This window comes from Cololabis saira, chromosome 5 (genome assembly GCF_033807715.1).
Source record: "Cololabis saira isolate AMF1-May2022 chromosome 5, fColSai1.1, whole genome shotgun sequence".
NCBI classification, from domain to species: domain Eukaryota; kingdom Metazoa; phylum Chordata; class Actinopteri; order Beloniformes; family Belonidae; genus Cololabis; species Cololabis saira.
The window spans coordinates 36,524,492-36,548,036 of record NC_084591.1 but is presented as its reverse complement, the minus strand read 5'-3'; the positions used below and the strand labels follow the sequence as shown (position 1 = coordinate 36,548,036).

The following is a 23,545-nucleotide window of genomic DNA, read 5'->3' as shown; positions in this document are numbered from 1 at the left end:
GTAGATGGCACTGCCCATCGGCCCACTGAGAAGCTTGACACGTCATTGACTTAGCATCATAATGTGTTCGCCAGATGTAGAAACGTCAGACATAAGATCATTTGTTTTAAGGGAAATTCTCATTGAAGCCTTGTGACAGCTTATTTGGACACGTCTCTTACTTCCCTTTGTTTATCTGAATGATTTCAAGCTGAAGCCCATCCTTTAAGGACACCACTTTTTTTTCCCCTCTAGACTAAAAAAAAATGTCATCTCAATAACAAAAGCCATCAATAATAAATGACCTGGATCACTAATGTGGAATGAATGGGATTTGCATGTGACATTTATGACATACATTTGTAGATCTTACATTAAATAGTCGGGAAGTTCCTCTGCTGAGGTACGATTAACAGGTGTTTTCCCTCCCTCATGGTCTGTTGACAGGGGAAAAAACACACACACGTATTTAAGAAAAGGTTAATGTGGTCTGCCAATGCAAATGTGATAATGCACCCGTCGTATCGAGGCCGACTGAGTGATTTAACGGCGTCTCTGATAAGAGGGCTGATCTGAGGCAGGCAGTGACGGCAGCGGCGCGGAGCAGGCTGCGCCGCTGCCCGCTGACGCGCTCGACCGTAGGTCACACAGCTGTTCCCCGGTAAATCATCAACAACCCGGACGGTAATAGAGTCAGAGTCCTGCTCGCTCACATGAAATCACACAGATGACTGTGCTGGGCTTTCCTGAAACACGTTTAACTGAACCTTGGGTTAATGCAGACTATTTACTAAAAAAAAAATGTAAAAAAAAAACGCCCTTTGGATACACCTTTTCCTGACAACACGTTAGACAGGTTTAAATGTAAGATAATCCTTTAGAAAAAAAGAAAAAAAGGAACAGCTTTTGATGATTAAGAGACATTTACCTTTGAGGTTTTCTTGGTTATGCTTCATGTCTGGACTAGTCTCTATCCAGTCTGGTTTTAAGCGCTCTCGTTCCTTGTCTTTGTGTTTTTTGGACCTCTTCTTTTTATGCTGGCCGTTGCTGAACTGCTGGTCGGTGCAAACAGAGGTGTCATTGTGCGAGGCTTTGGGACTGGGTGCAATCTGAGCTGGATCTGTCCTCTCCGGCTTGGGAATGGCAGATGACGCGAGTTTGTGCGGCGAGTACGGACCGTCGGGACTCCCTGGATGATTATTGTTGGTTTTGTCGAACTCGATCTTGACTCGCGCGCTTGAGTTTCCGTGACTGGAGGAGCCACGGGCCCCGTTGGTGCTGCCGTTTGCGTGGCAGGGCGACTGGAGGGGCAGGCACTGGTCCGCCAGCCGCTGTTTTTTAGGAGTCTGAATGTTGGACGGGTCCAGAGCCAGCGGACGTTTCTAGAGGGAAGAAGAGACAGCTTCGTGAAATAGTCCGTGACAAGTTAATTCGACCACATCCTGCTAGATAGTTTAGCAGACAACGTGAGGGCATTTTATCAACCTTTGTATCTCACTGGGGGAAAAGAGCCCAAGTATGTACATTTCCCATGATGGGGAACCGTTTTCTTTAATTCCAGTAAGAGCTATATTTACTCTCGAGCTATTTATGCAGTCACACAAAGGAATAACAGAGCTGCCAAAGTATCTGCTAAGGAAGAGGTGCCACATCTACCGTCTCACAGAAGAAAGGGGAAAACACAAATCATTCAAGGTGAAGAATTACCACGGATGGATTCTTGGCAGGACTGAGTCGCGAGGGAGAGTCCCCGGGAGATTTGTGGAATGAGTGGTTGGACTGGGGACTCTTCAGCTGGCTACTGTGGAGCGGCTGAAGCTTCCTGAGGAAAGATTGAGAACACAGCACCTTCAGATGGACAGTGGATGCAAGGTAAAAACGGCCTGAAAACCCAACAGGAGGAGCGAGCAACGCCGTGCCCCGGGGCACACGTCGGCAGATTTACGAGCAAGTGGCTGAGCTATTACTGCTGAAGAGAGAGAGAAAAAAAAAAGTGGAAGCTTTTCCACAGAAGAAATAATCAATGAAATTACACAGCTGTCAATCTTGGTGAAGTAGTCTCCAGGAGGCGACCAGAGACTTGAACACAGTCCAGTGGGCAGAACAATAGCAGCAGATTTGACCTCCGCGAGGCCAAACCCTCGTTTCTGGTAATCTGCTTCCTACAGCTCCTTCCTCAAACAGATGCATTAAAAAACAAACAGTCCCTGCAGCGAGTTCTCGCAACTCCTTTAATCACGTGTACAATGCCGGTGAAGCTCGTATCGTCGCATGACTTAGACGGTTCCAATAACAATTACAAGCATTTACAGCATTTTGACAAATGCAACAGGTAGTCAGCGGGACTCGCACCTTTTTCTTTCTTTCCTAAAAATGGTTGTGATGCACACGGTCTGCAAGCTTACTGGCTGGCGCAGGGATCGCATGAGCAGAGGAAGGTCTCTCCGGAAAGATCAGCCTTGAAACTCTTGCCATTTGGCAACAGGGCGCAGCAAATATTTCCCCTTACTTTAATGTGTCTATTAAGAGACTCATCACTGCGCAGAAGTAGTCATGTAGAAGCTGCCCCTTTCAAAGTGTTCACAGCAGACTTCCACATTAATCCACTGGCCTTTTGTATCGGCATCAGTCCTGTCACATGGCATCCATCCTTTAGTCTTCACTGCATTACCAAGCCAAAGAGGGCTCTGAAAGTCTGAAGTAACTTGAAAGGTAATTGAAAGTTTGAGAAATACGTGTGATTGCTTTCTCGGTAGGAGTTTTTAGACAAAGATGGACGCCGCTCTTGTATCTGGGATGAATAAAGAGCCGAAGCAGGAAGGTTAGTAGCTTAGAGCAGTCTCATACGAGCATCTCTGACACCTGGCCTCTAATGGATAAAAGGAAATTATATAAAACATGGGAATCTGTCAGCTTTTTAGGTGGCAGGTGGCTGTTTTATCTCTAGACTTAACTGATCAGCGTCTTTGTGCTCAGTTAATAAACCGAGTCGTGGCAACTGTTACGTTTTTGTCAAGAGGCGCAGACGGAGAGGGAGTCAATCTTCTGATGTCACTCACAGCACGCACGAAAGAAAACATACCCTTAAGCGTTTCTTCAGGTCCTGAAAACAAAAAGGCTCTTTTCTGTGTGTTTTGGCCGTCTCAGTTCTCACCTGATCAGGAGCCTGTGGATGAGCTGCTTCTCCTCCTCCACGTATCCGGCCCAGTCTCTGTGGACGTGCCTGTAGAGCTCATCTTTCAGAGAGTAGCTGTGGTCTTTAGGGTTCAGTTTACCGACCTGAAAAATACAAATAAATGAACATCAGGTTGAAACGTACGCTGCAACAGGAGCGGCGCCCTTTTACTAAAGTCGTCTGGACTCGTGCCGTTTCACCGCTTCCTGATCCCACCGATGCCGCCCCAAACCAACCAACCAGCTTTCAGCCGGCGGCGTCATTCCACCCCTCTCTTGTCAAAACGCAATCTTCTCATCCAGAGATAATTAAAGCACAGCTCTAATTACAGCTGCCAGCAGTCCTTACTTGATGACTGCACTGGGACGCTCACAAATTGTGAGCACTGGAAAAATGCCTGAAATAAGCTCAACGAATAAGAAGAGTTTTTTTGGCCATAAAGCACCCGGTTGATCAGTAAAATGGATATCAACCTGGGGCCGGATTCACAAAACATTCTTAAGAAAAAAAATCTTCTTAAGTGTCATATTTTTCTTAAGTTCAGTCTTAAGAAGAAAAAATAGATGAATTCATATTCTCCAAAAAAGTTCTTAAGTATTTTCTCAACTTTCTTCTTAAGAAAAAACTTAAGAATAAATGGTATTCTTGAAATAAAAGTTCTCAAATTTGTTCTTGACTTTTTTCTTAACTTTAAGACAACCTTGACCTGTCTTAAAATTTCTTCTGTGAAAAGGTAAAACTCTAATATCACCTTTTTCAACACATTTTAGACAAGTTTAGCCTAGTAGGTCATAGTTTGAGGATATACTTTGTAATTAATTACACAAAGAGCCTGTTAACTGTTTGTTAGCATGTTAGTTAGCGTGGTAGTTCATTATTATTGATTTTCCCCAATAGTATTTTTTTTTGCACATAAATCTCATCCACCATAACCTCAAGCTCCTGCCTTGAAAAGTTCCTGCATCTCTTTTTCTCCTTCTCCATGTTTAGTGAGTGACTGACGGTTAAGACACAAACTACCTGTATATATATAGTTTGTTGGTGCGTGCAATGCAATGACATATTTGAAGTTCTTAAGTAGGAAAAATAAGAAATTCGTAAGAAATGACAGTTCTTAAGACGGTTCTTAAGAAAATATTGAGGAATTGCACTTAGCTTTCTTATGAACTTCTTAATTTTAGATCTTAAGACATTTCTTAAGATCGTTCTTAAGAACATATTGGTGAATCCGGCCCCTGGTGTCTAACAGCAGCCTCTCAGCCTTTAGCAGCTGTCGGGGAGCTATAGGAAAGCGTTGGGTTCATGGCTTGTTTGCACAAAACTGGAGCCGGGTCTTACCTCATCCAGTACTGAGCTCAGGTCAGCCTTGTCCTTTAGACTGGCCCGCTCCCTCTCCAGCAACAGCAGCACCTCGGGTTTCCTGTAGGGCTTTAAGGCCAGGAGATGAATGATGCGCTCCCTCAGGGCCCGGTGTGCCACCGGGCTGGGGAGCAGGCTCCTCTTGTTGCTGGGGGAGTGCTTGCTGCCGCTGTCCGAGAGCGACACCTGACCCTGCTTCCTCTGGACCTTCACACACTTGCCTAAAAATCAAAAACAGAGTTTCAACTTGTGGGGAAATAAATGACTTTGATTAGAGATGATGAGTGAAGAAGCTATTGCAGCAGTAATCTAAATCTGTTTGGAAAAGGCCGCAGGGCGACGCAAGCGATACGATAACAGGATCCACATACGTTGACAGAATACAGGAGTCCTAATCCAGTCCCTGGGGCAGTTATACAAATCGCAGCCTTATTTCGAAAGGCAGGCCTCCACATGAGGCACCAACACAACACATTTCATCCAGATTGTATCCCTTTATTGTACAGGAGGACAACTGATAAGGCTGAATTTGCAATCAAATCATAAAAAACAGTTTATACGCATGAATAAAGCGAGCACGGGGCGGTTTTCCTGCAGTTCCCATGCAGTGGCGGCGCTGCTGCACACACGGGGAGGACAGATAGTGGGTTAGTCTTCTACGTAGACAAAAGCAACCGAGACAGAGGGCCCTCTCCTCGCGGACAGGCAGCGCCTATAGATATCTGCAGGCTGTAATCTCATTACAACCGTAAGCCACACTTTGGAGGTTGTTACAGGCTAAAGACTAACTGCCTTCACAGAGGTAACTCGGTAAAAAGTGGACTGGGATTAAAACGCTTGCGCTTCCTGCAGTGAGATTCAATAAGAGTGCTTGTTTTGAGTACATGCGTCGACGCTGCGCCTTCCAGCTACGTCATGAGGATTTAAAACGCATTTCTTTCTCGCACTAAAACAACCTGCGCTGCAACATTTCAGACGAGCAACAACTGGGGCCTTTATAGCCCGGTAATAAACTAAAACAGCCTGAGGGGACGGTTAAGCGTCTCCAGGCAGCCTTTGTGATACTCTTCAGTCTGATTTACAAGTGTCATGGTGTTCGGGACGTATTTATGAGCTATGACCAAACATTAAAAAAGTCACTTCTGTTTGCAGCACTTTCATTTTCAAAAGGCAGCTTTCAGATATTTTACTCTTAAACTTCTTATATATTCTGCAGGTTTGCACAAATCTTTTAAATGTCCACTTGTTGCGTCATATTTTTTTTTCCTCCCACAGAAGGAAACTAAACACTAAAACTCACAATAATATTTAAATGTTGGACATTTTCTTTGATGAGTAAAATATCAATATACAACTTTAACTGTGAGCTGTGATTTATTTTTAGTTCACGAGGAGACATTGGAGTAAAACGGGAAATCCTGTAACTACATGTCCCTAACCGTGAAGTCTTCCGTCTTTTCCAACTTTTACTGGGTGAATAAATCTGTAAAAACCACAGAGGGACTATTTCTGTAACGGAGCGTGGCACGTAATGGCGAGAAACTGGCTTCTGCAGCCGCCGTGGCGTTTGTCTAAATGGCATGTTCCCTTTCGTAAATAAAACCCACAGAAGCATTTACTCACGAGACCTCCAAATGTCATCAGACAGCGTGAACAGATCATTTGTAAAAAGATCCAGAACGGTCATTTTAATATGCGCTGGGTCTAAAACCGCGGCGGAGGCCTACGGGTAAAGACATGGGACCGGGGAAAAACTGAGATCCCACATGTGCCGGGGCATATTTCTGGTAAACTCAATCACGGCGGCGGGAAGGCTGGCGCGGTGCCTGAGCAAACTGGTTTAAGCGAAGACAACGCGCAAGAAACCGAGGCACTGTTCTCACGTGAATAACTGCAACCCAGCTCTGTGATCGGTTACGCGATACCAATGCCGGCGAGACAAAAGCTCTGCTGAAGTGTTCCCGAGCCTCGAGGGCTGGAGGAGACGGCAGAAGCTCACTTGGTCCTGGTTTAATCTCGATTGCCGTGCGGCTCCAGATGTCCTTCTCCACCTGCGACATGCGCTCCCGTGTCGTCTGGTAGGAGTCGTCTGTGGCACAAACTGTGATCTTGTCCTGAATGCTGCCCTGGCCCTCCAGGTGATCCCTGCCCTCCCTGAGTAGAAGAGAGAGAGACTTCTCAGAGGCTGAGCTTTGTTTACATTTGTCATCTTCAACATTATTAACAGTTATTGTCATCATCCAATACGATCTGCTACTTGCTTGAGCACGCTCTGTGGTTCTGCACACCCACATGAAACATAACTCTTAACAAGGAATGCAACGTTATAGCGGCTAAAAGACTATCGGCACAAATAAGGCCGCCCCCCCCTTGAGCTCACGCAGCCACAAACACTACCTCTCTGTTCACGACCGCTGATGGCAGCAGGGGGGGAGACGGACTTCAGGCATTATTGCAGCCGAGCATAGCCTGACAGTGTGATGTAGAAGAGGCGCGCCCGTGTCTGGAGAGGCCCCGCGGTCTCAGTCTGACACCCAATTTACTACACATTCCCCTGGGTGGTGGAGAGGGGAAAGAGTTGTGCGTGCTGCTTACCCTGAGACATACTGGTGAATGCAGTCAAAGCTGGACTGAGGCTTGTCTTTGCTGTCACTGGACAGGTAGAAGGAGAAGACTCTGAAAGCGTCCGGAGCCTCGGGGGTCGGTACCGGGATCTTTACGTACTGTCGAAGACAAAGACGTAAAAGAGGTAAATATGAGGACATTAGAACTAACATACAACAACATATATATACATACATACACAGAGAGTATATTATATATATATATATATATATATATATATATATATATATATATATATATATATATATATATATATATATATATATATATATATTTATTTGGCAATGTTCCAAGAAACTGTAAAAAGCACAAGACAGCACACAAGTAGAAAAGGACCGAACAAGCACAACTTTTTTTCCCTCTTTTTGCTATTTCCAACAAACCACAACCCCTCTGGACCAGCATCTTTCAGACGAATGAGAAGATATTTAGGACAAGTGCCGCGATGAGCAGAAGCCAAAAACGACACATCAACACCTGGCGACTGGGAAGAGCGGCAGCGGCAGGAGTTTGTTCGGGTTTGTTTCGCGGCCGCAGTAACTTGGCACCTTTCCACCACCGCAGTCAGACACACACACACACACACACACAACCAAACTCTGGCCAACTTCAAAGAACTGAAGCAGCTTCGTCAAGAACAAAGGGCCTGAATCCTCCAACAGCCATGTGAGATGCTGATAACATCACGCAGAAAACGACTGCTTCAAGTTACTGCTGAAAAGGTTCATTCAACGAGGGCTGCTCAATCTTTCACACCCCTCAGTTCTTCTTATAGTGAGGCTTTATATGCCTGATCATTTCAATAAAACTTCAGGACTAAAGCGGGTCTTCTGCCCTTTTCAAAAATATTTGTAGAAAGTAAAAGTAAAACTAAGCTCTAAGTGGGTACAAACTCCACAGCAGTATTTAACTTTTAGTGGTTTATGGCCTTCTCTGTCACGCTCAAGTGTATCTGCTTTTTTGGGTGGAGAGTTATGTAATAAGCGTGTTTTATATCGCCTAGTACAGTGGTTCTCAAATGGGGGTACGCGTACCCCTGGGGGTATGTGAAGGCACTACAGGGGGTACGTGAGATTTTAAAATATACATATATTTAAAAAGCAGCATCCATGCAAAAATCCTTTAAAAATAATATTTCATAAATAATTGAGGAAAATATAAGTCTAAATTCATAAAATTAATTTTATCTTCAACTTATTATCCTAAAACCGCAGAGTTTCCCCCACACCAGGATGGTTCCACCTAACCTGTCAATCACCTGGCTTCACCTGTCAATCACTTGGACCAACGATGGAGTCCTGGTTGAAGCGTAGCAGCAATATTTTTATGTTTAATAAATCAGTTACTGATGGCACAGTGCTCTGTTTTAGGTCTTTTTTTTACAACCAAAAGTGCTTTGCGCTGGTTAGGGGGTACCCGGCTGAAAAAATATTTCACAGGGGGTAAATCACTGAAAAAAGGTTGAGGACCACTGGCCTAGTATTAAAAAAAATGACAAACCGTTTCATTATTTTAAACTTGTAAGCAAACATGACCTGAATCATCTCATTTAGGCGACAGGGCGCCTGGTGGTTCGAAGAAAGGTGACCTGCCGTCTGTCGGGAGAGGCAACAACAAAACAAGAGCGTGGCTTCTTCACCTGGACGACGAACTCTTCACCTCCTCCATCAGTGGCTGCCTGTCACCCCCCTGCCCAACAAACAAGCCAGCAGGGCTACGTCTATCTCCATTAGTAAGGCGTTACATAAAACGACCTGGAAACCTACTTGCACTGAATAGATAGTTCAAGGAAGTCATTAACCTACAGGTAATACGTCCTTAACAGCACATCCGGTCGGGGCTGCGCTCCATGAAAATGGGGAGTTTTGTACTTTTGTAAATAGAGTGCCCTAGATTCAGACCAAGCCAGTTTCTGAATGTCATTTTTGTTAAATAGATCTCTCACTTTTACACGTGAAGCACAGAGGTTGAAGTGTGCAACTGTTTTTTTAACGCCACCTCTTTAACCGGGGCCTGTGATTGATTACGAGCCGTGTGGCTGAGAGCGCAGCGCCCCCGGCAGATGTGACAGGCAGGACTTTAGCCGTCACAAATGCCCAGTCATGCAGCAAAGCCATAAGCCTTTTTTGTGTGTGTGTGTGTGTGTGAGTGGGGGGGGGGGCAATCGCAGAGCCAATCAACAGCTCTTCTCCTGCCCCCCCACCTCAACCTAATGCCATCCACCCTACCCCCATCCGCCTCCAGCGCTCCCTCATGTGCACAAGTCCGCCCATGTCAACGCGGACCGCAGCGCGGCCACAAGAACGGGGACACTTGAGACGCAGCTGACGGTTGATTCTGACCTATTTACGCCCGACTGTTAACATGATGCGGTAGAGGAGGGTCCGGCGTACGTCTGCTGTGAGGTTTACGCTAATTAGTGACGATCAATCAGGGAAGCATCAACTGAGCCGCGTCGCAGGGGCGGGGGCTGTTACTCTGACAGTAAAGAAGAAGAATAAGTTTGTTAAAACATTTTAAAAAGGCGTGTTGTTTAATCTGTTGTTCACATAAGACGGAACGAAGGTTTGTGTTGAGGCGAGAGCCACATTTACACTCGGCATTGCAACTGTGCCACCATGTCGCCTCTTTTCACATGAATGCAACATTAGGAGCCCCCCTCCAGCCGTTCATTAGACTTGCCTGTCACCCCTATCTATGCCACCGTGCACACTTCATATTCTAATTCTAATCAATGTCACCCGGGTCAGACTGCTCAGAGGTCGGGCACCCCCCCCCACACACACACTTTATTCACAGCTTCCTTCTCCAGCTTTCATACCCATATGTTATTTAACCCGTTAGTCCCCAGGCCCGACTCCTCAAGTAGAGCCTCTCCGGCTAATATGAGGACCTGAAGTGCAGCCCTGAAGGTGCTGCAGAGTAACAGTCAGGCACATGACGCTCCGCTGCAGAGGGATAGTTGGATCCAGGGGGGGGCCCGTTCGCTTTACAGAAAGCCTCGAAATGAAGGAGATAGAGGAGTTAGCGCACCATGAAACAAAAGCCTCTGGAGTGCAGAAATTAACATGTTGGAAGTGTAAGTGAAAGAAAAACCGAGTCAAACTGATTTGTAATTGTAATAAAAAGGTTAAATGGGAATCAGTTCTCGCCACTGGAAAAGTAGTGTTTGTTTTTTTTATTTGCTTCTGGTGTTGACGTGCTCCAAGATGATTTCAAAGACCAACGTGGACGTGGATTGTCACCAGCAGGGCTGTGGAATTCTGGGAACTCCCAAGGTTAGAAACTTTCCATGGGAACTAACAGGAATGTGTGGGAAATAACAAATAACCTGGGAATTTTTGAGCCTATAACACACAACTTTTCATGTCATGAACGGGGCGTGTCCTCCGACTTAAGCCGCGTCTTTGTCGTCCTTTTTTCCCCATTGAATTACTTGGATTTGAACAATAAAAGTCGTAAAATATAAGGCGTTAAAAGTCTATGCTTTAATCTGGCCGTCAGGATTAGGATTTAAATTGCCCTTTTTTCTTTTTAAAAATGTTTGTCTGACGTGACAGTAATGGTTTACCTTTGCTCTTGGGAGATAACGCACCCCCGATCGTGTTACCAGGTCAGCGCGTGCTATTTTTACTGAGCGCTACCTGCCAGCAGCAGGTAGCGCTCAGTCAGCACCTGCAGCATCTGCAGTCAGAGCTTCGCCGTGTGCAACTGTCTACAGGACGCTTCGCTCTCCCACCACCCACCCTGACGGGATCGACTCTCACTTCTGATGCGTTTGATCAAGACTCATCTTGTTCAAACAGGTTTGTTGTCCTGGAGCTGCTGTCAGTCAAGCAAAAAGGTGTAGATTTACAGAGAGACGCTGAGTCATGGACATCTCCACTCAGAGGCTTTGGCCTGATCCCCTAAGGCTCGTGTGTGTGTGTGTGTGTGTGTGTGTGTGTGTGTGTGTGTGTGTGTGTGTTTGAGAGAGATGCCCTTTTGTCTCTTTTAAGCATAAGGAGCCTCACTCCGAGGTCACATGCAGGGTTGAGGTTAAACGTCTCGCTAACGGCTAAGATTTAACATCAGCTGAGGGGCTGTTATCGGTCACTCTTTTGGAGTTGTCCCATACAGATGTCAATGAAGGAACAAAAAGAAACGCTTAAGAAGAAAAGACAAACGGAGCTTCAGGTTCAGCTAATAATTCAGAGAAAGCAGCAGGTAACAGGATCCAGTCCAGTAATCACATTTCAAGTACCGGCGGGTTGCATTCAAGTATTTTAATCGCACTTAAAAAGTGAAAAAAAAAAAAGAAAAACCATCTGCAAGATATCAGTTGTATTAAAATTATTTTTTTCTGATTCTTCTGTTAAAAAAAAAACAAAAACAACTATAAATAAGTAAACAAAATCATTTATTTAATTACAACTGTTGAGTCAATAAATCTGTTGATTTGGTCTTGAAGCGAGAGCTGTGTGCAGTTATGCTTCTGGTTATTATGGCACAAGTTAACGACGGCCACAGAGCAACCAAAAGGCAACCCCCCCCACCCCCCACCCCCTCCCAAGGAGTGCTCAGGCTAATACAATAACCTCCTCTGTGGCTGCAGCCCAGCTACATCTGCTAATCCAGGCCCAGTGTGTTTGGAGATGTCAAATACTTTCAAGCTGCTTTAAGGTGTGAACCGGACCGGAACCTGGAAGGGGGCTCGCCGGCTGGGCGAGGACAAAGAGCTCCATAGGTGGTGCCTCTGTAAAACTTCATCTGTAACTCTTCCAGACAGTTTTTTTTTTGTTTGTTTTTCACAGCTCATCTTTAATGAGGGTGAAACAGAGTTATTAACCCTTGCCGTTTTGAAGGAAGGAGGAAAAAGCAGTGTATTAATGAGAGCTACTTTTGGCTGGTCCTGTGTTTTCATGAAGTCCAAGCCAAACATCTGCAGGGAAAGATGAGAGGATAGTTTCTGTCTCCTTCTGCCTCTTTCTTAGTCTTTGCTTTGCAGACGAAGGCAAGAAGGGAAGCTCTGGTATTTGGCATGGCAGCCCTGAGATGGGAGCGGGCGCCTGGATATGTGATTTACTCTGAAGTCTTTGCCTCCTGCCCCTGTCTGTACTGACACTAGTTACCATTGTCTCCTCATCTGAGCCTACTCAGCCATAGCTGCTCTGTGAGCTGCCCGTCTTTTGTTCTAGCTTCTTCCCCCACAAAGCTGAGTGCAATGGCCTGTCAGGCTGCCTGGATTATTCATGAACAGCAGGGACGTGTGGCTGTGTGTTGTTGCGTGGTAAAGGGAGGGATTGAGGGGGGGGTGGTGGTTTAGTGTGTGCACGGAGGGGATGGGGGTGGCGGTGACTCCCAGTAGAGCCCGTGCATGAAGGATGGCCCTAAATAGTCTACCTCTAGGAATGTGGAGAGGGGGATGGATCCTGACTGGAGCAAGTGTCATATGATTAATTTTCTTAGTTAGGTAGATGCGTTACTCTCAAATTACGCCTTGGAGTCTTGGGATATTGGGATACCCCCCCACCCCCCCAGACCTAAGGGAAAGAAAGAAAAAAAAACCCCAGCCATCTTCCAGTGACACGTGCAGCCAAGCAAGTGCACTGATGTTGACGGCGTCGGCAAGAAATTAATTATGTGAAATCAATTATTCCCATTCGCCGTCTTCGTGCTTCGGACATCACGATCTGCGACTCTGCTGTGATGCGGCCATTAAAAACGCACACAACACATGTTTTAGACCTATTAGAGTTGGCTTTCAGTGAGCTTAGATGGAGATGATGGCATTGCTGGAGGATCTGCTCGTTGAGGGGGGTTGGTAGATACAGGAAAAGGAAAAGCAGGGGGGGGGGGGGGGGGGGGTTGGGACTGACGGGAGTTGGGGATGGGCAACTGTCGCGCCACCCCCAAGGTATTGCCTGTTATGCCAGGCAGAATCAGTCTTATTCCAGGAAGCTGTGGCTAATCCGTCATCCTCAACAAACGCTGTCCCCCCAACCCTTACATCCCCCTGTCCCCGTCCCCTCCTCCCAAGTGCCTTCTTCTTCATACAGTGATGGATGGAGACGGCACGGAAAACCCAGCAATTATATTGTAAAGAAGAGTTAGGTCACGGTTTTCTTTCATTTCAGTGTGTAAAATGAAAGAAAATATTCACTTTTTAATGAGATGAGTTGAACGTTGCGGTCTTCTGCTAATGCGTTCACCCTCTTATCCTTGACGGTAAAAGCGTTGGAGAGTCAGGACATTCCCCTTTACTGCTGGTTACAGTTAGAGACCTCAGATGGCCCACCGACCGCTCTGTGTTTCGCCCTGCCCAGACTTCGCTCTGCTTCGAAGAATTGAAAAGTTCAGCCAAATGACATTCGATATGCCCCAACTGCTATCCGGGGCAGATTATAATGGAGTCAAAGTTTCACCATTCTACCAAAACACGTGTCATCCTGCTCATTTTACAGATGACCAGAGCACGGTGCCAGAAGCAGCCTTAAGTGTAGCCAAACGACAACAAGAAAAGCCTTTTAGATTTCCCCGACAGCCAGCTTCAACTCGTCAACGCTCCTCTCCTGAAATCTGTGAACGTCTTTGTGGTTTGGATTCAACTGGACTATATAGGTATATGAATAATGCATGCATCAAAATTAACGGAACCAAGTTGATATATGATTTGGACTAAATTCTGCAATATTTAACTCAAAATGTATGTGCAAGGTGCTTTGAGGTGACTGTCGTGAATACAAGTGAAGTGAATTGCAAATTTAGACATGTGAATATAAGCCTTTTTTGTCATTTGGCATCATCATATTCAGATCCCTACTGGAGTTAAATAAGATTTAAGCTACCCCCGTCGCCAACATGTGTATTGTTGTTTGTCACCAAGCAATTCAAAAATAGACTCTAAAACAATGGACGAAGCATTCGGTCACGTGACCCATTGGTGAATGCTGAAGCCCGTTCTGCGTTATACGGGGCGCAGCCATGTTGCTGGAGAAGCTGATAGGGATACAAACGGGTGGGGGCTTGGCTAGGCGCGGTAGCATGAAGATAACGAATGAGGAAGTCCTAACGGCTAGCTATTGGCTGAACTGCAAATCAATTATATTATAAATGCATTTAATGCTTTATATAAACTCTCCAGACGTGGTAAAAAAAAAAACAAATAAATCACCCCTCTCAGAACTGTCATGGATGTGAAATCAAACTTTTGATACCAAAAAGGTTGTTTGAACCAGGCTGTAAATATGTTTCTTTCTGCTTTAAAGTTGGACATTTAACATGGCAGCCGGCCTCTACTGGTCAGTCAAGGAACTGCAGTGACTCCTCCTCCCATGTGAGACTGGAGCCGCGTGCATATGAAGCTTCTCCAAGTTTTAAATTGGCTTAAAAATGACGAAGAATTAGCAGCAGGAAATACAACGAAGGACGTCAGCAGACAATTATATTTGTTGAGGTCCACGTTGACTGAACATATAGTTGCATTTCTGGGTGCACGCTAGGCTACGGCACTTACGGCACGGCAATTATCCACTTAGAAGGATAATTCATCTAGTTTAGTGAAAACAAAATTACAAAAGTAAATGAAGCACATAACACAACATGAAGATGCTAAAGGTTTTAGTGCATTAAGTATTACATTAAATTTTCCCACTTTTTGTAGCATCTGTTACAGCGAAAGTCTCAAATTCAATACAAATATAAAAGTGTTGGCATCATCACCAATAAACACTGCTGGATGTTTCAGTATCAGCTTTTATAGATCCCACTCAAAACAGCAGGTAAAAATCCTGTTTTAGCAGCATTTATAAATGCTGGTCAACATTTGGACCACAGCAGCTTTCATAAAGGCAGAAAGGCGTTTGTAAGACACTGGTTCTGAAGAAAAACACAGTTGAGTACAGCGGTCCAACACTGGGTGATGTAATGAATAAATGAATGGTGCTAGATTTCCTCTAATTATTCGCTTTACAAATGAATCCACATGGGAGAATCTCTTCATTCACACAATCTCTCCTGCTTGTGTAGTAAACTGTAACTGTCAAGCCAACGCATTTAAGATATGCTTCTTTTTTTCAAAATAAAGGCTCTATCAGCAGCAGATCTGAAGTATGAATGACTTATTTAAATGCTCCCTGGATTTGGCACAGGGGAGAGTAGGCTCTCAAACTGTAAACCCGAATGCAAATGGGCCACGAGTCACTGGGTCCGCACGCTTCAGGCGTCAACTTCCCGCTGAACTCAGAAAATAAATAATGAATGTTAGTTTTTAATCCTCACACTGACGGGGAATCTGCTCCAGTTGTTTGCTTTTTTCAAAAACACTGAATGTACAAGTGTATGAAAACAATATAAAAGTTAATTATGTGTTTATGAAAAAGATGAATCATTTTAAGTCTTTTTATATTCACGGGCTGCTCGTCCTCGAATCAGTGTGCGCTTATTATTACAAATCAGCTGATGGCAACAGGTTCTTCCTCACAAACAAGTGTTTCCCGGCGAGTCTGCTCCGCGGCTCCTTCCGTCGCTCAGCGGCACCGCCGACCTCGACCCCCTCTGTACTTACAAACATGACATAAACGCACAACAAAGACACATCTGTCCCGCCTTGAATGCCTGAAATCAGACACGGTGGGCCGGGGTGAAAGTGGCCGACCGTGTCTGATATCAGGCGAAGACCCCTCAGTCCCCCACGTCTCGTATTCTTTACAGTATATATTTATATCATCACGTTTGCCCTCCATATTGTGCCAATGATCTCTGCTACTTAACATCTCTGTTGTAACCGTAAACTACTTTTAAATCACTGGCGGACTCACAATTGTGCCCCCTCACAAGAACAAAGGAGCCAACTAATCAAAAGTCCTCCTTAACTACAGCATCTCATGAGACGTGTTCCTAAAATACGCCGTGTGATCTTGAAATGCCGAAGCCAGATGCATCTGCAGCAACGCGGCGGGCCTCGGGCGAGCAGAAAACACGCAGGGACGCTGGCCTCGCTCGACACATCTGGATGAATAAAGTGGCGTGTGCCCTTTCAGGAACATGTGGGACAGCTCTCCCTCTCGCTGCCATGCCACTGGGAGAGGACGGCTCTCAGACCGCATTCCTGTTATTGTTATTCTAATTAGCTTCCAGAGGAAAAAAAAGGGGGAAGAAAAAAAAGAAGAAAAGTGATGTGTGCATGCACACGTACACAGTTGCACAGTGGAAAAAAAAAAGCGTATTTTCGGTGCGAGCGCGAGGCAGAGCGGGGGTAGAGTCGGAGCAGCCATGTGTGAGATGGAGGCCCCGATGCCTCCCAAGGATTCAGCCAAAGCATGAGGTGAAACGGCACAATAATCAAGGGGGCAGGTGGGGGGGGGCCCAGGGGAAGCTGCGCCTTCACACACAGTCGTCATCAGAATATCTTTAAAAGCACCTCGACACCCCCCCCCCTCCCATCCCACACTGCTGCCTTTATGTGACAGCTGTGCACATAAAAACAGACAGGGCCGTAAACAAAAACAAGTAGTCTGGCCGCCGCAATTCAACTTTTATGAACCATGAAGGAAATTAAACCGATATAACACCTGACACAGCGCAACATACGCCATTTAAACGTAATGTCCGTGTTTACCAGCACAATATTAGGATCATAAAACATTTATTCAATGCTGGAGTACAATCTTGGACCCGGGGGGCAAAAAACTTCTCTGTGTCATTTACGACGGGTTATTTCAGCAAGTTCTACTTATGAATAGGTAAAGCCATCAGGAAATATGAGTAAATATGAGAAGTACGAGCTTTTAAATAACAAGCAGCGTCTCATCTCAGCAGGCGATTTAGATTTCCCCTCCAATAAACCCCGAACAGCATGGATCTGCTCGATGAGACCGAGGCACAAGGTCCTTTTCTTACTAAATGGATATAGATCATGCCAACAAGCAGGCGGTGTTACCAGAGCGCCAAAGGAAAATAAGCACTAGGATGTGAAATTCCAGGCCATGGGAACCCAGACTGCTCTGAAAGTATTTTTAATCCCCTGTGATTTCAAAGTAATCCAGAATCTTATTTCTTTTTTCCCTCTACGCTTGAAACCCATTTGGGTTCAAATTCCTCCAGTGTAGAGGAGTTTAAAGGCTGTTTAACCCACCTAAATGAGAAAAAGTGAAGGTTTGCTTTAATTTGTCTTTAATACCAAACCTCCGGGTGCTTGTGTCCCTCATTGCGTGATTACAAGTTTTGCGAGCACGGTTTACAATAGCGGGGCTAAATGCTGCAGGGGCAGAGAGAAAAAAGCTGAAAACCTCAGCGTGCTATTTCTTGATAGGACCGCTGTCTCTCCCCCGCCCCACCGCCCCAGAGCCGACACCACTGAGCCCTGGAGTGGCGCCAAGACAGTGATTTGAAGAATTCCTCTGGTTTTTGTGGCCCTGCGAGTGCCCCCTTACAGGAAATGTGACATGAGCCGGCAAGGGCGGTGATCAAAAAGAAGCAGTTGTGGTTTTTGTGATCCAGCTCCACTGTTGGCAGCCGTCAAGTGGTCACATGACCTATTGAACTCCAAGAAGAAAGTCTTGCAAGGGCGTCTTTATCAGGTACCAACATCTGTTACGTCAAAACTCCTCAACCTTGACACAGATACTGTTGTACGGCAGCATCCTCTCTCTGCTAATGGCTTAATCTGACCCCCCCCCCCCCAACCCCCAACCCCCCTGGCCAGCGGCGGCTGTAGTTATCTCATTAAATGCCCAATCGTCCAGCTTCAGGACGACAGTTGGATGGGGAGGAAGGAGCCAAAGCTTGAAAATGCAATTTTTAAAAATGTAATATGAAAGCCAAGATATTATCACCAAATCCTATTCAGTGATTAAAGCGCACTTAAAACTGCCCTCATTTAATGTCGTATAAGCAGGTTAATCTGCCGCTCGTTTCACACGTGTCTCATTACACGTTTTACATATTTGTCTTTTTAAAGCTTTCGTGCATTTCATGCATTAAAATAAATTCCAGTGCTAGCGTGCCATTCTTGTGTTTGAGATCTTTCATGTCTACACAGAGACAACAAGCACGGAGACACGGGGGGCTCCCCGGGGTTTGCCAACTCCCCCTACCTCCTCCCCCCTCCGCAGAACAAAGCCTCCCCAGTAGTGAGCATGACCCAGTAAGCCGGCGAGCAGCCGGAGGCGGTGAGCGCACCCCGTCTCTGGGCTTCCAGGGCCCGTGCGAGCACACAGGGCCTTGTATTTGTATACAGAGCAAAGTCACTTTCGTCAATGCAATCGGCTCTTGCGGGGATTAGAGCAGCTCCTTATAGACGGAGCCGATTGTGTGGTTAAAATGTAGTAACCTACCAGGGGCAGCAGAGGCGGAGAGGCTGTAATACTGACCCGGTTAATCTGGCCGGACAGAGGCGGCTTTCTTTGCAGCCGCTCTGAAGGAATGCCCTCTCGCTTTCAGTGCTAAGGTGGGGTGTGTTCATGCCATGTACCTGCCGCAGAGATGCATTCAGTAAAGGATATCTGGCACAAAGGAGCGTTACAGAGGAAAATTAATGAAGCCGTTCCCCCGGGCCGTGAGCTGCCGTTGCATTAATAGCAGCCATATTTTCTTTGTGGATCACCGAAAATGAAGCAGTCCATGGTAACGAAAGCCCACGCTCCCATCAACACTTGCATCCCCCCACTGACGTCCAACAAGACGTCCAGAGGAAGTCCGTGTAAAATCAGACTGTATTAGTGCTCGACTTCTGAGAGATTAGGGAGAATATGCAAAATATCTTACCCCCTGGCTCCCCTTGAAGCATATCGCTGGCTGATTTGAGAGCGATGTCTGAGGAGAGAAAGAGAGAGAGAAAGGGAGGGAGAAAGAAGAAATTTGATTCACAAATCCAGTAAACAGCTCATATGTTATAAGTGCAAAGATACCGCCACTATTCAGGCCCTCTCGCCGGTTTCTCCCCACAATAAAAGCAGTGGGGCTCGACGAAACGAGGGCTGGTGAACTTTGATCATTAAAACACCATAACTAGCAATCATAAGTACGTTTATAGGTCAAGGGTTTCAGGGGGCTCCGATGCAAAGAGGAGAGTATACAGTTATTCAGACATTTTTGCTCGTGCCATCTTTACGTGCGGACGAGCAATTTCAGCTGATCTACTATCTAAAGGACTTAAGTGAAGATGAGTCCTCCAGGCTGCAGGGCTGGACGCCAAAACCCTGTGATTATGCTATGAACTATGTGAACAATGTGATTATCATGAAAGGTAATATACACGTCTGTCTGTGATTGACAGCTGTGGTTTATTATTAATAGTTTAGGGGAAACACCTTCCCCACTGAGGAGTGCTGTGATTTCCTTAATCAGCCTTTAATATTAAAATGTGTAATGTTTCTAACAGATTTTAAAAGTTGCTCAGCTCACTTCACTCAATATAAATATTTCAGTGAAGACGATACATCAAGACTATCGGACTGATTCATCATTTTGTGTTGCAATGGCGATCTACCCGCAGGTTTGCCATTTTCACAAACACTGGTGTTGTTGTGCACGGCCCGGACTTTCCACAGCTGCTGTTCACACAAACACTTCACAGCAGTAGATTTCAGCTGGAGATGCACTACAGCTGGAGATGCCAGAGAGGGATACGGGGCAACGACTGACAGCTGGGGCGGGACACGGTGGAAAAATACGGCGGGGAAACTTTTGTTTCCCTTAAACCGCATTCAGAGTGGCGGGCAACGCTCCCGCAAGACCATTTTTTGTGTTGTTATCAGCACCGCATGTATCTGATTGAATCAACAACAGAAGAGGCTGAGCAGGAAACAAGTATAGAGAAAAGAGATTACGTTCCTTCACTGTGAATGTTGCCGGAGACTAGCTGCTATGTTTCTACAGGGCCTCATCCACGGACTTTCTGGGTCCGCCCCCCGGAGAAAATGGCGCGACGTTTGCATTTACGCATGTTGGACCACTTGCAATGATTTTATGTGTGGTTTATCAATAAGTTGTGAAAAAATACAAATAAAATTTTTTAAATCGGGATTTATTTTTAATCTCCATCAGCTGGATCATCGGAAGCACAATCCTTGTTTTTCCTCCGTCGAAGCGAGAGCATAGGCCGGGGTATGTGATCCTCGTTGCTCACGTGCCGAAAACTGCCGCGGCAAAATCCACAAATCACGGACGGTCACATGAAGAACTTGGTCAAAACTGGCATAGATCAGCATCACTTGAAAGTAAAAAAGTTAGTCTCGACTTTGATGGATGGCGCGCCCATTGACCCGAGGCAAATAGTTGAAAATAAGTGAAGCATCAACTGTTTGGATGAGCAACCGATATAACACCCCCCTCCAAAATAGCTTGTTCTTTTAAACAGCATAAAATTACATTTAATTTTTAGCAATTTTAGCAAATTTGGCTCCCCCCACAAAAAAGTGGAGATTAGGCCACTTTTTTGAGTATTCGTGAAAAAAAAAAGAATCAAATTATTGCATTACTATGACTAAGTTTGGTATTAAAATGCATGTAAACATCTTCGATCGGCTAAACTCAAACCAGACCTTTCATATTCTGGTGGAAGTTGTGCTAATCTCTGCGTGTAACGGAACAAGGTCAACCAGGAAAACCCAATGCTAACCGGCCGAAAGCGGACACGAGTGTGTCATTCGGGGTCGTTTTGGGAATTTTCAACTTTTCAAGCTTCAATCCTAGTTGGCCAATCAGATTAGAGCTGTACAGTCAGTGCCAGACGCTGAAATCGTACAGGGGTTGGGCCTGTTTTAAAGCACACAGCTCACTTCAGTAGCAAGCAGGAGGAAATTTGACTTATTGTTTATGGTTCGGTAAAGGCACGTCAGCCGAGCGTTGCCGTGGTGATGCAGTGAGCCCCCTCATTACAACTGTGCCAGAGATGCACATCAGAGTAAGGCACGGCTTAACGTGCACATTCACCACCCATTCAACACTCAGGCACAGGCCAAACTTTAGTCCTCTCTGCCACCACGACCGACATGGGAGTCCAACGTTACGGAGACCGCGAGAGGTCGATGACACTTCCTAAAAGTAATCAAATATTCCCTCAAGTGAAATTGAAGCTTATATTTTGACATGTAAAAATATCTTTGGTACTGCTCTTAAATGCTACCTGGTTGGTGTTCATTTGATTTTAAATACTAACATTACATTGAGAAACTAATTGTCAGATATATGTTTTAGTTGTAAAATCTATTTTATGCAAGCTTGATAGTAGTAGTAGTAGTAGTGTTTATTTCGAATATGAATCATATAAAAAAAAAAGAAAATAAGACAATCGTCTTAACATGAGACATAACAAAGTACATATTCGAAAGGGAGTGAGAAGAAGTAAAACTTATAAACTCTCACCCCCTCTCCTTAAATATGACTAGCTAACACATGCGAACATAACATTATGCAAACATAATAAAAAAATAAAAATAAATAAAAATAAAAAAACAAAAACAATCAAAACAAGACAATAAAAACATTGTAGCAACATAAGCTACTGACTAGTGTAAGAAAATAAGGATAAAAATAGATAAATAAAAAATTAACACTGTATCATTGCACCCAAGCATTTTGCTCATCCCTGTACCTCTGAAAAATAATATCTTTGTATTTTATTTTAAACGGTTTAATATTTGGACATTGCTTTAATTCCATTGAAAACTTGTTCCATAGCCTCAACCCGCTGACTGAAACACAAAAACCTTTCCTGTTTGTGCGTATTAATGTGACATTAAAATTACTTTTGCCCCTTAAACCATATCTTCCCTCATGAATACTAAATAATTTCTGTATATTTGTTGGTAACAGATCATTTTTTGCTTTGAACATTATTTGCGCTGTTTGATAGCCCACAATATCCACAAATTTGATATAGTTTCATGTATAAAACAAGTTTTGTTCGATGTTTCACAGGCCCCTATTTTTACCACCTAGATGGGCAGAAAACTCTCCAGTTGAAGCTCCTGAGGGCAAAATCTCCCCTGGCCACAGTGGGAGTCCAGCGGTCTCAACCGGTATTTTCTGGGGTGGTCTTTTGACTTGGAAAACTTGAGCTGTGGCCTGGAGGAAGCTGTCAAGGCTGGGAGAGCTCCGGAGTTCACCCTCTGCTTCAGGGGCCAATGGGCTCCGGAGATGGGCGGGCTTCCAGGCGCGTAAAGGCCGATTTATGGTTCCGCGTTACATCGACGGAGAGCCTACGGCGTATGGTACGCGGCGACGCACACGGCTACGCCGTAACCCTACGGCGTAGGCTCTGCGTCGATTTAACGCAGAACCATAATTCAGGCTTAAAGGGCACAAAACAACAATACACCAGAGCCCGGCGGCGACTTGCAGAGCCCTGCCACCGAAGAAAACCTTTTACTACACAGCTGGACCGCCGAGCCCCGGTCCAGTCCCCTTTTAGCCTGGCTCGGGACTGTGGCGCTCACGCAAATAGACTTATTTGTTTTGACAGCCGGAAAAAAAAAAAGAAAAAAAAAGAGACTCCAGTAAATGAGCCTCCTCCTCCCTTCAGTCATAACTGTGGCACTAACTGTCTTATCAATCATTGCTTTGGAAAAAGAAAAAAGAAAGAAAGAAAGACAGAAAAGGGGGAAAAAACAATGTGGACGGACTAAATTATCCCAGTCTAATTTAATGGAGCATAAAGACAATAAAAACGATTCTGAGTCAAATAATTTGCTTTGAAGCGTCTTCATTAATCTGGTCCCCAGAGCATTTAGCTACATGGCTTTTTACAGACATTAAATTACAGTATTATCTAAACGTGCCTGTCTTTTCAATGATTTTCACGTGTGCGCAAATAAAGAAAGAAACAAACGCGGCGTTTAAAGCACAAGACACAAATAACAAGCTGCTTGGGGGGATTTTTGTAAATAACAAGACGTTTTTAAAATCCAGAACTTCTTTTTTTTTTTAAATCAAGTGTTAATGATTCACGGACGGATGATTAATTGAAACCTATTAAATTAATGAGAGTATTTTCCCCCTCTCCCATCAAAATAAAACCAGCCCAGACTGTGACAGAGAAAACTACACAGGGCTGCATTTAACACAAACCAGCGCTTTTCTCGACGGCTTTTCATTACCAAGTGTCCAAACTTCGCCGTTTTTACCCCCAATGTGAACCCTTTCACTTATCCCCCCCTTTAAAAGCAGTTCCCGGAGTTGGGAGACGATAAAGAAACAAGAAAATATACACTTGGGCAGGAGAAAGGCGATGGGGCTGAAGTTGGAGCGGAGGATTCGCCTTACCTTGACGTTCTGGTAGGCTTCCAGGGTCCGGATGGCGGTGTCAGTGAGTTTGACGTGATAAAGACTTTGACTCGGGCTGTTTTTGTGGATTTTGTCGCAGGAGAGCCCGTAGCGACGCTCCTCTCTCAGCGCTGCCATTTCTACAACTGAAGCCCGCTGGCG

General features: G+C 45.1%; 1 protein-coding gene and 1 long non-coding RNA gene across 2 annotated transcripts in view; one reads left to right on the top strand and one right to left on the bottom strand.

Annotated features, from left to right (window-relative positions):
- The window catches only part of LOC133444255 (RNA polymerase II elongation factor ELL), a 27,571-nt gene extending 4,026 nt beyond the window's left edge, over positions 1 to 23,545 (bottom strand). The window contains exons 1-9 of the mRNA XM_061721881.1: positions 23,384 to 23,545; positions 18,884 to 18,931; positions 7,109 to 7,236; positions 6,513 to 6,667; positions 4,493 to 4,734; positions 3,134 to 3,258; positions 1,687 to 1,801; positions 908 to 1,361; positions 353 to 416 (exon numbers count right to left, since the gene is read on the bottom strand). Of these exons, the coding sequence (XP_061577865.1) occupies positions 353 to 416; positions 908 to 1,361; positions 1,687 to 1,801; positions 3,134 to 3,258; positions 4,493 to 4,734; positions 6,513 to 6,667; positions 7,109 to 7,236; positions 18,884 to 18,931; positions 23,384 to 23,521 (1,469 nt within the window). The 5' untranslated portion in view covers positions 23,522 to 23,545. The remainder of the gene's footprint in view (positions 1 to 352; positions 417 to 907; positions 1,362 to 1,686; positions 1,802 to 3,133; positions 3,259 to 4,492; positions 4,735 to 6,512; positions 6,668 to 7,108; positions 7,237 to 18,883; positions 18,932 to 23,383) is intronic.
- LOC133444257 (uncharacterized) lies at positions 7,126 to 8,866 on the top strand. Its single transcript, XR_009782711.1, has 3 exons — positions 7,126 to 7,262; positions 7,541 to 7,656; positions 8,692 to 8,866. It is a non-coding gene; the product is annotated as an uncharacterized LOC133444257 (long non-coding RNA).